This window comes from Carcharodon carcharias, chromosome 10 (genome assembly GCF_017639515.1).
Source record: "Carcharodon carcharias isolate sCarCar2 chromosome 10, sCarCar2.pri, whole genome shotgun sequence".
NCBI classification, from domain to species: domain Eukaryota; kingdom Metazoa; phylum Chordata; class Chondrichthyes; order Lamniformes; family Lamnidae; genus Carcharodon; species Carcharodon carcharias.
Window position 1 is genome coordinate 154,410,149 of NC_054476.1, and position 17,770 is coordinate 154,427,918.

Sequence of the window (17,770 nt, forward strand, 5' to 3'; positions counted from 1 at the left end):
ACCTAGTGGGCAATTAGGGATGGGCAGCAAAGGCTGGCCTTGCCAGTGAAGCTCACATCCCATGAAAGGATAAAGAAAAAAAACCATCACATCCTTGATTTTGTACTTTATGCCTCAATATATAAAGCCCAAAATCCCCTATGTCTTGATTCTGGCCTTTATATTTTTGGAAAGCTAAATGTTTAGATGTCTAAGGTACAGCTTAGTGAGTTGCCACTGACCTGCAGTGGTCTAGCCTGATAAACCTTCCCACTTCAAACCCCCTAAAATAGCTGATCATTCACGGGAATGGGGTGGGGGGGACGTAGCTGAAAGGAAGTTTCCCGTTGGGATTAAAAACAGAAAGTGCTGGGAAAACTCAGCAGGTTCCGAAGGAGTCATATTAGACTGGAAACGTTAACTCCGTTTCTCTCTCCACAGTTGTTGCAAGAGTTTTTCCAGCACTTTCTGTTTTTTTTTTAAATTTCGGATCTCCAGCTTTTATTTTAGGTTCCCACTGGGGATCATTCTCTGTAGCATATTTCTAACTTATCTCCTTTGGTCTTTATATGGTTTGAACATCCTGAACATACTTTTCCAAGTGCAGACAACATGATAAATATGTTTCATTTAGTCGCTCTGTTAGCAATATGGAAAATGTGACCTCTTGTGGCTGAACATTGCCAGACATGTATTTTCTCTGGTCATTAGTTCCAGAGAGTTTGTAACAGTTAGAGACTCAACAAGAAACTTTAATATCGTCTCCGGCTTGCCCCACGTGGATTTCAACTGAAATTCCATCCCTCTTGTTTTGAACCCACCCAGGATTACAGGTATCTCCGGGACATAAAACGTTTCTCGGACTGCTGTTCCCGTCACATTCTGAGATCCACACTCAGTGCCATGCGCCGCCATATGAACACACTCGACCTCTCCCTCCAGCAGCACCGCTGCACCCTTTTTCAAAGCTGCGCGTGCCCCCAGTTTCATTTTATTCTTCATCTCATCCGATGCCTCAACAAGAAACTTTAATACCATTCGTTTAGATAATATCACTACCTTCAACACCTCTGTGTTCTTTTGTCTGTGACATCTTTTGACTATCTGCTCAATAAGATAATGGGAAGTCCCTGACAGGCCACCTCGGCATTTCAGTTGCTCAACCTCCTACAACCAACCACCCCCCAACTTCTCTCTTCACACCCCCCCACCACCTTAAATTTCACCCCTCTCCTTATATTCACTCAGTTCTGTGGAAGGGTCATGAGGACTCCAAACGTCAACTCTTTTCTTCTCCACCGATGCTGCCAGACCTGCTGAGTTTTTCCAGGTAATTCTGTTTCTGTTGGTAACAGTTGACGATTTTACCCCAAACATGGAACAAGGGAAATCCTCACAAAAAGCAATGCTGCTGAACAGAGAGATCAGAGGAATTCTTATCCAGTGTTTTTGCTTAAATGGGGCTATCTTTTGCTTTCGCTTTTTGCTCTGTAACAGCACGCTCAGCACTTTAGGAATAATTCACAGGGTGTGAAGCATTTGGAGATGGTGTCTGTATAAGTAATTGCACTATAGTGTAACAGCTTTGCAGAGACCTCATCAAAATGGAGGGGGCCTGCAGATATTAGGAAGGGCGACCAAAAAAAACTTGATTGGAGAGGTGAATTTTAAGTAAATCTTAAAAGCGGAGAAGGTAGGAGAGGGGAATTGGCGGTGCTGCTGCAGAGTGGTGGTGGTTGCGGAATTCCAGAGTGGAGCAAAAGAAAGGCGGAATGGGCAGAAACTCAAAGTGGGGAAGAGGATGGTTTACAGAGATGGGCCATTTAGACACGAGGGCGAGGAATGGGAGCATGGATTTGTAAAAGTACACCTCATAGCTTCCTTCAGCTGTACACCGCCCCAGCCTGTCGCCTCCCGCCCACCTCTTCATCGCTGAGCTCACGCTATTTTTTGCTGCCTCACGTCAACTGTGACGGGGCCAAACAGCCTCCAGTGAACTCCAATTTTCTCAACCGTTCGGGCATTGACGTAACCGGGGGGTCGGTCCCCTGAGATAACTCCTGTCTATAACACATCTATAACACAAGGCGCTGGCAACCATGCCGACCCGCAGCCAACTCGCTGAGCAACTGAAATGCCGAGGTGGTCTGTCAGGGAGTTCCCGTTATCACTGGGGCCTTTGGATTCGCTGGCATGGCGCTACACAACTCCACCACGCCACCCCCCCAACCCCCACCCCCACTCCCACTCCCACTCCCACCCCCACATCCGAGCAGTGCTCCAGAGGTAAACTTTGGCTGCAGCTTCAGGGCCTGAGGGTCTTGTTCATCTGATAGTTGAGTTGGTTTGAAAAGGGGGGGGGGGGAAGTTGCCATGTTCTGGGTAGGGGAGCAGTTGCTGACGGTCATCGTTGCAAGTGTTGCTTTTAAGACACCCAAGGATTCCTGGCGGTCAGCAAAGGTGTCCCTGACCTGTAGATAAAGTATGTAGCTTCATCCGGAATTAAGGGTAAACACGCTGCACTTGATTTAATAAATTAAGCCCGCAGGAAACGTAGCCCAGCCCAGTATAAATCATCTACTGAGACCTTCGCGGTGAACGATGAGCGTGTTGGCGCGATTCTCGCCACAAAGCTTCTATTTGTTGCCTGTTGCTAGGTGCGTCGGAACAGCTGCCAATGGCCGCCTCTTGCTGTCGCTGTCAGCGCGGCTGCTCTGGGGTCTCAGAGGGGTCTGTGCTGGTTTTGTGTGACCTATTTTTGCTCTTTCTCTGCGCTTGGCAGTCTCAGTCTCCGTGCTCACCTCTGAGGGTCGATCTTGGGGTCCCTCTGCCTTTTGAACAGACTCAGCTTCCAAGGTCCTGCCTTTCTGTTTCTCTTCAGTTCTGGGATCCTATCACTTCTTTCTCACCCTTCACCCCGGGATCCTGTTCTTGCTGAAATATTAGTCTTGGGGGGGGGGGGGGGGGGTGGTGTCTCACCTGCCTGGGCGTCACCACACTTTAAGATGTCTTTTTGTGATCTCTCGGCTGCTTCAATAGACCAGACTCGCATATTTTACTATTCTGATTCTTCGATTTTGAGAGATGTGTCAAGCTGTCATCCAATTCTTGAAACAGTTCTCTGTCTCCTGCAAGTTTAAGCAACAACTGCCACTCGTTGCCTTGATCCTTAGACCTCTTTCGACATTCTTGGCTTCACTATTTCCTCTCGCCTTCCACATCCCTGAATTGTTAAACCTGCTTTCTAAAAGCTCGGCTTCCCCTTAAGCGCAAACCACTTCCTTTGCCACTATTGGAGACAGCATTCTCCCGAAATACCCCAGAGAAACTCACTGAGGGACTCCAGTGAGAAATTGGGTGGAATTCTCAGAGGGAGTCACGGAGACAGCAATGTTCTGAGACTCCCAGAGAAGGATGTGGAATACTTCAGAGAGAAGGGGGGGGGGGGGGGGGGGTGGTCACCAGAGTCACAGGAGCCTCTTTTCTCTCTATCATCATTCAATTCTGGCAGTCTATCAGAATCTGTTTATAACCATCACTGACAGACTCTTTTAAATGACCTCTTTTTTGGAGGCCTCTACATCATTCCAAGGCTCAGCAGGCTCTTGATTCCTTTCTCTAAATATGAATACATTCGAGGGCTCATCTGTCTCTTTCTCAAGAGGTTTGCCTCTCTGGGTTATGCGGGGGGGGGGGGGGGGGGTAGGTGGGGAGGCAATGATTTATCTTCCGGGGTCATTGGTCAGAGCCTCTGGGAAAGCTCCCCCTCTATCTAACAAAGGATGCCCCCTTTAGGGTTCTGCCTCTCTCCCATAGGATTTCCCCTTTTCACTGGAGATCTCACAAAGGATATGCTCTCCCTGGGCCATCTCAAAGGGTCACTATCTGGGATCTGTGAGGGTTCTCTCACTTATTTTTCAGAGGGCCCACTTTATCTGTGATTTCTGATGGTCCTCTCTAAGGGTTTTTACCTCTCTCTGTGGAATCTCTTTCCAGGTCCCTGCCATTTGTTGACCTCTCTGAGAGTCACTTCTTCTGTGTTTTTGCATCTCTTTTTCTTGCTCTCCCTGTAAATCCTTTTCTCTTTCTCTCTCTTGAGGAATCTGCTCTTTCTCCCTCTAAAGAACCTCCTCTTCACCACTTTCTGTCTCTAACCTCCATCTATCTGGGTGATCCTTCCCCCTCTCACTGGGAATCCAACCTTCTCTAACTCACTGGGGAATCCTGCCCTGTCTCTGACTGTCTGGGGGAAATACCCCTGTCTGTCTGGGAGGATCCTGTCTGTTGGGGGGCAATCCCTGTCTGTCTGTATGTACCCCCCCCCCCCCCCCACCGCGCAGCCCCCCCCCACCCCCCCACTCCCCCGCCAATCCATCTTTCTGGAAGGCATCCCTCTCTGTCATCGGGGGGGGGAGTTCTGCCTGACTGTATAGGGGTCGGGGGGAGGGGGTGGGGGGAGGCAGGGAGAATCCCTGACCCTGTCTGTCTGTCTGTCTATTGCGGAGGGGGGAATTCCTGTCTGCCTGGGCAGGGGGGAAATTCCAGTCTGTTTGTCGATCTGGGGAGGGGGTCATTCCTGTCTCTCTGTCTGGATTGGGGGGGAGGGGGGAATTTCCTGTCTGTCTGGGTGTGTGTGGGTGTATCCCTGTCTGTTTGTCTGTCTGGGTGGGGGAAATCCCTGTCTGGGTGGGGGAATCCCTATCTTTCTCTCTGTGTGGATGCAGGAAAGTCTGTATGGGGATGGGGGCAGGAATCCCTGTCCCTTTCTGAGTGGGGAAATCACTCTCAGTCTGCCTAGGGTTTTCCTAGTCTGTCTGCCTGGGTGGGCGGGAGGGGGGAAATCTCTGTCTGTCTATCTGGGTGGGGGAATCTGTCTGTCGGTGGCAGGGAGGGGTGAGAAATCCTTATCTGTTTGGGTGGGGGAAATATCTGGATGGGGGGAATCCCTTGCTGTCTGACTGGGTGGGGGAAATTCCTGTCTGTCTATCTGGGTGGGGGAATCTGTCTGTCGGTGGCAGGGAGGGGCGAGAGATTCCTATCTGTCTGGGTGGGTAAGGGCAATCCCTGTTTGGGTGGGGGAAATATCTGGAGGGGGGGAATCCCTTACTGTCTGTCTGGGTGGGGGAATCCTTGTCTGTCTGTCTGGGTGAGGGGAATCCCCTGTCTGTCTTTTGTCTGGGTGGCAGAATCCTTGTCTGCGAGGGGGAATCCTTCTCTGGGTGGGGGGAATCCCCGTGTGTTTGTTTGCGTGGGGGAATCCCTGTCTGTCTGACTGGGTGGGGGAATCCCTGCCTGTTTGGGGGAATCCGTCTGTCTGGGTGGGGGAATCCCTGTCTGTGTGGGGGAATCCCTGTCGGGGTGGGGGGAATCCCTGTCTGTTTGCCTGCATTGGGGAATCTCTGCCTGTCTGTCTGGGTGGGGGAATCCCTGCTTGTCTGTCTGAGTGGGAGGAATCCCTGCCTGTCTGTCTGGGTGTGGGAATCCCTGCCTCTGTCTGGGTGGGGGTGTCCCTTGTCCAGGTGAGCGCGCGAGCGGTACCTCTTTTCCCGGTGACGTCAGCCGCGCTCGGGTCTCGCGCTCTGGGCGGCGGCGGCGCGGGCTCGAGCTGCAGGAGGAGCAGACAGTGTCGGTGCAGACAGTGCAGGCAGCCCGGGACCGGCTTCTCATTCTCCCTCCTGCTCTCCTCTATTTGTTGCAGTTTCTGTTCTCAGCGGCTGCCGAAATGTCAAGCTCCAAATCCCTGGGCTGCTCGGAGGAAGAGGCAAAGCAGAAGCTGCTGTGGAACGTCAAGAGAGAGGTAACTGGAAAGGGGCTGACATGATTGTGTTACAGGAGGTTTCAAACAGCAGCTCCTGCTGCTAACAATCACTTCCCTGCTGGAGGGACATTACTTAAATCACCTTGTTATTGTTCTGCATTGCATGTGGTGTCGATGGGTGTTCTGAGTGTGATATTCCTTTTGTTGTAACTGCATTGCACTCTGGTTTGGTTTCAGAATATTTTATGGTCATTGAAACAGCATCCACAGTCCCGCTCCACAGTGTTAGAAGAAACGCCGCTTGGCTTTGTGGGGGGGGGGGGGGGTGCTTTTTCCCACAGACAGACCCCAGCTGTAAGAGCCCAAGACAGAGCTAAGTCTCCCAAAAAAAATTAGAAAAACAGAAGGTGCAGGTAGCTGCTGGCGGGAAGAGTTCTATGCTGGCCTCTTCATCCGCCTGTGTTGGAGATGTTTCATTTCTGTGCAAAGAGCAATTGGCAAGTTCCAGCCCTCCCCATCTCTTCTCTTATTTCCAACAGGGCCTTTCTTTTTCCTTTCGCAGTGAGCCAGGCGAAGGGTTTCGGTTCTGGGAAAGGAATGTCACAATCTCTCTACCTGACAAGGTTTCTGTTTGGGTGGAGCCGGGTGCAGGTATGGGAGGGAGTGGCGTCTTAACGATGGAAACATTGAGGCGGAGAGTTGGCGAGGGGGTTGGGGAATCAGCAAGAGTCCTGGGTTTGCCCTGGCACATCCAGAACTGTTGTTCAATTGTAGAATCCGCCTTTCCAACCAACCCCCCACCCCTCCCCACATTAAAACAAAACCACCCATTCCTCCCCACCACCGAGATTTCTGTTTCATAATACCTCTTTCTATTTCGGGGCTGTTATTTATGATGTAACTATTGACGTTATAATAATTACGATGAGATCAACTGAATTCAGTCACATGATTTAGGATATAAAAATAACATTTTCAGAATGAGGGTGAAATGTATTTGCATCTTAATCAATTCTGGTGGAAATCCTGTACAGCTAAAATATTCTCGCAGAGAATTTTTAATCTAGCTCTGATTAAGTATATTTGCACACGATTTAACGCAGTGTTTCTATTGTAGCACGGTTTATTTAATATGCAACAATCCTCGTAACTTTGGCCAAATTATAAATAGGGAGGGGGGTGTGGACGCCGAGAACCTTAAACTGAATTGTGATATAGTTCCCTAACCCTACGTGGGATTTTGTGGTAGGTATTGTACCGGAGGGAGAATGAATGAACCAGGATGAGTCACACAACTACGTGGTGCAAACCGATGACAGATCCCAATAGGCATGGGTTTATGAATGAACATTTGCGATTGCAAATCTTCTGAAATCGTGCTTTGCAATATGAATATTCTCAAGGATTTCCATCTGGCGTTTTTTACAAACAGGTCCACGAATACGCTCATAATTTCTTCCTTACCTGCTAAGTATATTGGTGCCAGTCCTGATAAATTTGGAATGTGTTGTTTTGCTCCTTGCGTTTGGTTTATTCATCTGTCCTTTTTATTTTGTTCCTTTTTATTCAGCTTGTTTGGTTTTATTCAGACACACGCGCGATTTGAATTAAGGGACTTTGAGTTAACAGAAGTTGATCGTAATCACTTCAAGCAGCCAGCTTTAAACAAATAATTTTAAAGTGAAGTACATAACCTCAGAAGGTTTTTATTTAAAAAACGGAGCCTGGGCAGGCAGGGCTACTTGTAAAAAAGTTACCAGGTGGCAACAGATCTGGGCTGATAAGCGGTGGATAACACTCCGCTACACAAGTGCCAGGCAATGACCATCTCCAGCAAGAGAGAATCCAACCCCCTCCATTTAACACTCAATGGCATTACCATCACTGAATCCCCAGCCATCTGGGGTCACCACTGACCACGGACTTAACTGGACCAGCCACAGAAATATTGTGGCTACAAGAGCAGATCAGAGGCTGGGGATTCTGTGGAGGGTAACTCACCTTCTGACTCCCCAAATCCTGTCCACCATCTAAAAGGCACAAGTCAGGAGTGTGACGGAATACTCTCCACTTGCCTGGATGAGTGCAAGATGTACTGCAGCAACTCACCAAATGTTCTGCAACAGCACCTTCCAAACCCGAGACCTGTACCACCTAGAAGAAAAAGAGCAGTAGAACACCATCACCTGCAAGTTCATCTCCAAGTTTCACATCATCCTGACTTGGAACTATATCACTGTTTCTTCACCATCACAGCATCAAAGTCCTCGAACACCTACCATAACAGCACTGTGGGTGTATCTACACCACTCTGAGGCTTATGAGGCTTATAAGACTGTTATGCTTTGGAACTGTGTCTTTAATGTAAAATGGAGGGAGCCATGTGACCAGTTCTGAGCTCTGCTTGTTAACATGTCTAGGGTGGTTAAAGATCAAAGGGAGACCCAGATTGTGTTGCTGAGGTGATGGTGTAAGATGCTCATGGTTTGAGACAATGGAAGCAGTCTGAGTTTACGATGGTGACTTGGAGTCACCAAAAGTTCCAGAAAAGTGTTGAAAGTATTGAGTTTTAAACAGTTGTTCTGCAAACTGTCCATTTACTTCTAAGATGAAAAAAAGTTGGGTTGAAGAATAGCTAATCAGCATTTCTACCTGATTCAAGGATAACATGTTTCATGTTGCCATGGGGAAGAGGGTAAAGGAAGCCATTTTTGAGATTAGGTTACAGGCTTCCCTACAAGTCAATGAATATTGCAGACAGCAGTTTTGAATGGTCAGCAGAGAGAAGAGGCTGCTTGGCTTTGTGAGCTGCAGCAGCTGAATATGGGAGGGAGACAGTCTATAGTTGAAGAGACAGCCATCTAAGGATTGTGGAAGATTCATCCTGGCATGGCCAGAAGAGAAGGATCGTTGGAATAGGCTTCACTGCTGGAAGTGGATTTGGGAAAGTCTCCAAAAACTGAGGGAAGCACCCAGAAGCAGTCACTCAATGTTACTACTTGATGAAATGGGGAAATGCAAAGCCATTAGAAGCTGGGAGCAACTGTAGAATGTTTCCCATAAGGATTGTCATTCCGCAAAGAGTGTGATGTGTGGGGGGGAAACAAGGGAAATGTTCCTTTCTGTAGTTAAAGTATAAGTTGCCTACAAAAAGACAGTAGAATTTACAAATTGTCATTTGGTAGTACAGAACTTGAGTATTGCTGAAAAAAAGATTTTTTGGCAAAGATTTTCATCTTGCACTCATCAGGACAATTCGCAAGAAAATACCAATGTCAATTATATTTATACTATATGAGAAAAGAGTGCTGATTGGTTGGGAAGTGGACCCAGATTGGTCGAGGCATTGCCATGGAGAGTGCACCAGTTGATTGTGACTGACAGTTAACCACCAAACTGCCAATACTCAAAATAAGGTTTAGTCAATAGTGCTTTTTGTTGGTCATTTGTTTCAGTAAAAGTTTTAAAACATGAAATCATGTGTCATTCTTTCAGTCTTTTTGAATTTATTGGTCTCTGCAGAGATTGTAACAACACGGAATGTAATGAATCAAAGTGGCTCACCATCATTTTTCCAAGGGCGTTTAGGGATTGCGCAATAAATGCTGGCTTTGCCAATGACACTGGTACACTGGTATCCCACGAATGAATAGAAGAAAAGCAAAAAGCACTTGCTGTGTCATATCACCTGATTTGGAGTTTGACCAGTTTGGCAGGGTAAGAGCATTGGATAAATGAGGATACACATATATGCTTTAAAAGAAAATAAATGGGCCTTTTTCAGAACATGATATTTTATACAAACTATGGAGCTATTTCTTTGTTCGTGTATGATGAGGTACATTTATAATTCTTGGTCATCTATTTTGAAGAATATGATTAAAGGGAACAGGTGAGTCTCCCCCGGTATTGTTCAGTTGTTTGGGAGTAATGATTTTTTTTTGTTGTTGTTGCTGCATTTGTTAACGACAGACTAAAATAACAAGCAAATCTGGGCAACTAAGACCACAGCATCACCAAAGGCAGGATGACTGAATAGAAAGTAGCAGTATTACAATTATTATTTAGATGTTCTTTGAGGTGTTACCTACTGGCATAAAAGCGAGGAACTAAGTATGGCAAACAGGAAGGCTCAAGAAATCCAGTACACAGAAGAGGGCCATTAGACTATGTGGCTCATGGGGAAAGACACTGACTTGGACTTGATGGTCTGTGCTTTTGCTGTACAAATCTATGATTTTTGCTACCTGAATTGTATAAATTATTTAGGTCTATAATTCTTTGTGGCAATCCAGTCTTTAAAGTTAAACATTTCTGACACGATTTTGGATAAAATCATGTTGCACCTTTCAAAAGATACGACAAATGAACTACAACACTGGAAACTGAATGAAGTATTCGGTGGATGTTTGAAATATGTAGAATGAAACCACATTCTCCAGATTAAGTTAGAAATTTCTCATTTTACAATAATGTAAGGACATTGTATCTTCTCTTTTCCCACCTTCTACCTAATCCACAAAACAGCAATTATAGGTGATGATCAATTTTTAAAAAAACCTTTTCACTATTGCATTGCACACTTCATGGGCAGCAATACATGTTCTTGCAGCTCATTCATGTGCTGTGGTTACAGTTTCCATTCATTTGGTTCCTGCTGGGAACTCACTGCAACACAAAAATGATTCATCAGCGGCCCTACCCCCTGCTCAGCCAATGTACTTTACTGGAGTCTCCGGCTTTGAACTCTATCTTTGTCTCCCGTACAAATGCTTAAAAGTCTGAACTCAGGAAGGAAGATTCAGTTTGTGTTGACCAATCTTTTCTCTAGGTCATTCCTATCCATTGTAACAAGCTTTCCAAATATAAAACTCTGCACAGCCAAGGACTTAACACTATCAGTCAGAGCAGAATGTACAGTATTTTTCTACAGAAATACATCAATAGATGATACCTTTGTGCACATTGAGTATTTAGTGGAACATCCAGTCGTGCTCAGTAGATTAAAAATGACCCTCCGATTTTAGGTAATGGTAGAGCACATCAGAATAGGCAAAAAAGTGCAATAATTCTAACAGCAATAAAACTTATGTGGTTATTGCTTTTAAAAAACAGGTGAAGTGCTTTGAGATTTTCATGCTCAGTTGTGATGTCTTAGTGCTTTGCTATAACATTTAAAGGATGTTAAGTTGCTTTTAAGGAGTATTATCCAGTGTTTAATAAATAAAATAGTTTAGCTACCACTCGCAGCACAGAGATACACCAGCGCTTTGTCTCCCCAAGCCACTGTTAGCGAACCTAAAAATTGCTGATGACAGATTTTTAAGCTCTCTGACCACCCATTCGAGCCAGAAATGTGACTTCAGAATTGCTGAATGAACGTTCAAGAAACATTCCACGGGAAGGTCCACTCCCAGAACGATATAGATGTGGTTGCAATTTTAGCATGCATCTCTATTCACTTTTCTACCTTTTTTGATCACATCAACAATATTTAAAATTGTGGAGTACAATACAAATCGGATGTAACTCATTGCACAAAGCTGGGTGACCTCCATTCCTGCTTTGTGCATTCACATTATAAAGGGAAAGGATCACCAATTATATAATTATAGCAGGGGCACTGGATGGTGAATGGTAGATTCAAATTTCATGGCTGGCTTATGGTTCAGAGTGATAGAATGAAAGCTTTTCTCATTGGTTACAATAGTTTATATTTCAATGATTCGGGCAGTTTCAACCCTGTTGTTATTGGAAGTAAGTCAGTGATAATCTAAACATAATTTAAAATAGAATCATAGAATGGTTACAGCACAGAAGGGGGCCATTCAGTCCATCATGTCTGTGCTGGCCCTCTGAAGGAGCAATTCATCTAGTCTTACTCCCCTGCCTTTTCTCGAAAGCCCTGGAAAATTTTCCTCTCCAGATAATAATCCAATTCCCTTTTGAAAGCCTCAGTTGACCCTCCCTCCCCCACACTCTCAGGCAGTGCATTCCAGATCCTAACCACTTGCTGTTTGAAAAAGATTTTCCTCATGTCGCTATTGCTTCTTCTGCCAATTATCTTAAATCTGTGCCCTCTTGTTCCTGATCCTTCCACCAATGGGAGCAGGTTTTCCCTTTCTACTCTGTCCCGACTCCTCATAATTTTAAACACCTCTGTCAAATATCCTCTCAACCTTTTCTTCTCCAAGGGGAACAGTCCTAACTTCGCCAATCTTTCTCCGTAACTGAAGTTCCTCATTCCTGGAACCATTCTTGTGAATCTTTTCTGCACCCTCTCAGGGATTTTACTTCACATCCTTCCTAAAGTGTGGTGTCCAGAACTGGATGCAATACTCAAGTTGAGGCTGAACCAGTGTTTATACTTAACGTAACTTCCTTGCTTTTGTACGCTGCCTCTATTGATAAAGCCCAGAATGCCATATGCTTTATTAACCACTCTGTCAATCTGTCTTGCCACCTTGAATGATTTATGTCCATAAACATCCAAGTTACTCTGCTCCTGCACTTCCTTTAGAATTTTACCTTTTATTCTATACTGACTCTCTGCATTCCTCTTACCAAAATCACTTCACACCCCTCTGCATTAAATTTAATCTGCCACTTGTTCACCCATTGCACCTACCTATGTCCTCTTGAAATACTACACTATTCTCCTCATGGTTCACAATACTTTTAAGATTCGTGTCATCTGCAAATTTTGAAATTGTACCCAAGGTCTAGGTCATTAATATATCAGAAATATTAGGGTCCTAACACAATTTCTGAGGAACTACACTATAAACCTTCCTCGAGTCTGGAAAAAAAAACTTAACCACTACTCTTTGTTTGCATCACTCAGCCAATTTTGTATCCATGTTGCTATTTTCTCTTTTATTCCATGAGCTCTAACTTTGCTCACAAGTGTGTTATGCAGTACTTTATCAAATGCCTTTTGGAAGTACATGTACACCACATCAACACCATTACCCTTGGCAACCCTCTCTGTTACCTTCTCAAAAAACACAAGCAAGTTAGTTAAACACAATTTTCCCTTAACAAATCCATGCTGGTTTTCCTTAATTAACCCGCATTTGTCCAAGTGACTACTTATTTTGTCCTGAATTATTGTTTCTAAAAGCTTCCCCATCACCAAGGTTAAACTGACTGGCCTGGAATTGCTGGGTTATCTTTATACTCCTCTTTGAATAAGTGTGTAACATTTGCAATTCTCCAGTCCCCTGAGTCTAAGGAAGATTGGAAAACTGTGGTTATGTCTCCATAATTTCCACTTTCACTTCCTTCAGTATCCTTTGGATGCATCTCATCCAGTCCTGATGCCTTATCAATTTTAAGCACTGACAGCCTATCCAATATCACCTCCTTATCAACTTGAAACCCTTCAAGTGTCTGAACTAGCTCCTCTTTCACAATAAGCTGGGTAGCATCAATCTTCCTTGGTATTATGGCAGGCGGATGGTAAATGTCAAGCTGCCCAAATCCCAGAGGGAAACTTGAAGCAGCTGCCATGACTATTTTTTGCAATTTGTACTTATTTCGAGATGCAGGCTTTGAATTCAGTAAAAAGAAGGCCACCAAGTATTATAGGTTTCTTACAAAACTAAACTGATAATTTATTAATAGAAGAAATGATTTTAAAAACATACGTTGATCTGCAAATTACTACTATGATAACTTTTAAATTCCCTAAGTAATCTAAACCCCAGTTACACCTACATTAAGGCAACAGTGAGACACATAGGCTTTTAAAAGACCCAGGCAAAGTAACACACAATACCCCGAACAGTCAAATTCAAAGTGAGTTTTTCTCAGCTTTAGTTCCTTGTAGACAGCAGCTTGAGGCTTAGATGCTAGAAGCTTTTCACACATGTTAGATCTTAGAATTCCTTCCCTTCCATGCAGCCTTCTCTCCTTTATATATATTTTGTATAAATATGTATATTTGAATACAAATTCCTATTGTTTCACTATCTTTGGACTTTTACCTCTCTAATAATAAAAATTCTTCAAAGTACCAATTTTACCAGTAATCTTTGGGAAAAATAAACACACTGTTTCTTAACTTCTCCTGGCTAGGTGAAACATTTCACCCTCCTCTTTTTTGAATTCAGTCTAGTCTGCTTTATTTAAAAATGCAAATGTTCCCTTTACACTTATGTTTACATACTTAACATTTCAAACCTATCTTATCTTCTGTTACATCAAAGCCTTCAGACCAGCTGCCCTTAATTCAACTAAGTCCCCCGCAACATATACACACACACACACACACACAGACCCCACTATTACTGTACAATAAATTTCAATAACATGAAAATTATGGGCAGAATATTGTCGTTGGCGAGCAGCGGGCAGGGCCCACTCGCCAATGTGTAAAATGACGCGGGATTACATCAGGCAGAACCTCCGTTGTCATCCCGCCCCATTTAAATTTTCAGGAAGGCGGGGGCGCAGCAAAATCAGCTAATTGAGGCCATTGACAGGATCATTAAAACAATTAAAGGCCCTGTCCACTCAACCTTAAGGGGCAGGCCAGGAGCCCCAGCGGCAAATAGAGAAAACATGAAACCTCATCCAGCAGCGGGATGAGATTTCATGAAGGGATTTAAAAAGTTTAACAAAGTTTTAGTGTAATTTATGAATATGTCCCATCTCATATGACATTGTCACATGAGGGGGACATGTTAGGGAATTTTTTTTCTATTTTTAATCTTTTTAAAAGTATCAGCGATCTCACTGGGGCAGCACTTAGCCTCAGGGAGATGTGCGCTCTTTCGTGCACACTCTCGCTTTTGGGGAATCCCCCCCCCCCCCTCCTGCCCACACAGGAAGTGTATAGTGCTTCCCACCAGACGTCATGCTGGGTGGGCTTTAATTGGCCCACCCACGTAAAATGGCGGCGGGACTGGCTTCTCCGGTGGGAATCGTCTTCTCACCCACCCGGCATGCAGAAAATTCTGCCCTATGTCTTCCTGATACTTGATAAAGACAGATGCTAGACGTGAATTTATTACCTCAGCATGCCCCGGCACCCATGCGTAAATCCCCTTTCTGGTACCTGATCAGCCTCGCCCTTCGTTTTACCACCCTTTTGCTATTTATATGCCTGTGGAAGACTTTGGAATTCCCTTTTATGTTAGCTGCCCATCTCTTCCCATACTCTCTCTTTGCTTCTCTTATTTGTTTTTTCCAATTGCCCTTCTATATTCAGCCTGGTTCTTTGTTGTATTATCCATTTGATATCAGCCATAAACAGACTTTTTATTCTTAGTCTTAATTTCCATCTCTTTTGTCAACCTGGGAGCTCTGGATTTGTTTTCCTTACTATTCCCTTTTGTGAGAATATACCTTGACTGTACTTGGAACTATCCTTTTAAGGTAGCCCATTGTTCAGTTATAGTTTTGCCTGCTAATCTTTTGATTCCAATTTATCTGGTCCAGATCCATTCTAACCCCATTGAAATTGGCTTTCCCCAAGTAAATTATTCGTATTCTGGATTACTCCTTGTCCTTCTCCACAGCTAACTGAAATCTTATGATACAATGATCACTATTCCCTAAATGTTCCCCTACTGACACTTGATACACTTGGCCCATCTCATTCCCAATAATCAGCTTCTGCAATGCCTCCTTCATCGTTGGACTAGGAACATGCTGCTGTAGAAAATTCTCATGCTCACACTCTAGGAACTCTTTCCCCTCTCTGCCCTTTACGCTACTTTGCCGGTTTATATCCGGATAATTAAAGTCCCCCATTCTATCTATGTTCTATTTCTTGCACATCCGTATAATTTCCTTGTAAATTTGTTCCTCTACATCTTCCCCCACGCCATCTCCCCAACCCTTCCAACTGGTGTGTTGTAGACTACAATGTAATTGCACCTTTTTTGTTCCTCAACTCTAGCCAAATAGATTCTGTCCTTGACCCCTCTGGGACATCCTCTCTCTCTCTCTCCAGCAGTGCAAGGTTCTCCTTAATCAATATTTTCACCCTCCTCAGTTCCTTCCTTTCTATCTTTCCTGAACACCTAGTATCCAGGAATAATTTTAGCCAGTTCTACCTTTCTTTGAACAAGGTCTCTGTTATCAGGGAAGATGGTGGTGTAGTGGTAATATCATTGGACTAATAATTAGAGGCCCAGGCTAATGCTCTGGAGACATGGGTTCCAATCCCACCATGGCAGCTGGCGGTATTTAAATTCAATTAATAAATCTGGAATATAAAGCTATTCTTGGTAATGATGACAACCATCATCGATTGTTATAAAAACCCATCTGGTTCACTGATGTGCTTTAGGGAGGGAAATTTGCCATCCTTACCTGGTCTGGCTTACACATGACTCCAAATTCACATAAGTCTGGTTGACTCTTAACTGCCCTCTGAAATGGCCAGCAAGCCGCTCAGTTCAAGGGCAATTAGTGATGGGCAACAAATGCTGGCCTTGCCAGTGATGCCCACATCCCATGAAAGAATAAAGGAAAAAAAAAAGTCATATCTCCACATGGCTATCTGCATCTGCAACTCACCAATCTTATTTACCACACCCCAAGCATTCACAAATGCTCTTTAACCCTAATTTAGACTTTATTATATTCCCTCTTAGCTGAACCCACCTAATACCTTACTATTTCCTACTCTAGTACTATCTGGTCTCCCACAATATTATTTGCACCTTTCCAGTGTTACCTCCTGGTTCCCACACCCCTGCCAAGTTAGTTTAAACCATCCCCAATAGCTCCAGCAAATTGCCCTGCAAGGAAATTGGTCCTGACTCTGTTTAGGTGCAACCCGTTCAGCCTTTACAAGTCTCATCTCCCCTAGAACTGATCCCAATGTCCCAAAATCTAAAGTCCTCCCTCTTGCACTGTCCCATCAATCATGCATTCAGCTGCTCTATCCTCCTATTTCTCTCCTCATTTGATCATGGTACTGGGTATAATCTGGGGGTTACTACTTTTAAGGTCCTGGTTGCTAATTTCCTACCTAGCTCCCAAAATTCTGATTGCAAGACAACATCCCTCTTTCTACCTATGTTGTTGGTACCAATATAAACTCTTAATTCGCCACGGGGTAATAGTGAAATCAACACTGGTGACAGTAGGAAGAGGAATGCATATATGAAATTGTGGTTGATTGCATTGATGGGACAGAGTAGTTGGAGCAAAAACAAGCCATTTGCCCTGACTTGTCTATGCCAGTTTGATTTCTCCACACAACCCTCACTCCTCACCCCCCACCCACCCACCTAACCCTATCATCATATCTATCTATTTCTTCGCCATGTATTTAAGTAACTTCCCGTAATTTCATCTATGCTTATTTGCCTCAACTACTCCTTGTTCCATACTCTTACCACTTGTTGGGTAAAAGAAGTTTCTCCTGAATTCCCTTTTCTAATCTTTTATGGAGACCACCTGATGAAGCGGGTCATAAAAGTAAGACATTACTCAGAAGGGCGTGAAGGAGAATCATAGAAATACATAGGCAATTGTAACACCAAAACATGCTGTTCAGCCCAATGGCTCAACATTTATCCTTCACACAAGCAAATAACCCTAAACACATTTTGCCCTCCTTTATCCACCTGCACAATCTTGAATGACAGCATAGTTTCTGCTTCAATCACTAATCCTGAAAGTGATTTTTTTACAGCTTCATAACTCTGTGCTCCAAATCCATCACATTTAATTTTATATATAAAAGATCCCTCATTCTAAAGTCCTCAGCTGCTGGAAACAGCCTGCTCTTATCAACCATGTACATCCTTCCATAACGTTAAACTCTTCCCTAATCTGCATTGTTCTAACAAAAATTGCTGTAACTTTTTAAAGTCTTTCTTCATTATTGTATTATGTCACAGTAAGTAGCATTGTAGTGAATCAGATTTGTACCCTCTTCTTAGCTTTAATCCTTCTTAAAGTGTGAAACCCAATTCTGCACATAACACTCTTAACTGAGGTTGTTTTAGGTTTTATCTAGGCTCAACATTATCTCTTGGCTTTTATATTTGTAATTTAGTGTGAAAGTCC

General features: G+C 44.1%; 1 protein-coding gene across 1 annotated transcript in view; it reads left to right on the forward strand.

The window, feature by feature from the left end:
* Window positions 1-1,625: 1,625 nt before the first annotated feature.
* Window positions 1,626-17,770, forward strand: part of sgsm2 (small G protein signaling modulator 2) — a 237,561-nt gene continuing 221,416 nt past the window's right edge. Inside the window, exons 1-2 of the mRNA XM_041198274.1 lie at window positions 1,626-1,639; window positions 5,678-5,776. Of these exons, the coding sequence (XP_041054208.1) occupies window positions 5,702-5,776 (75 nt within the window). The 5' untranslated portion in view covers window positions 1,626-1,639; window positions 5,678-5,701. The remainder of the gene's footprint in view (window positions 1,640-5,677; window positions 5,777-17,770) is intronic.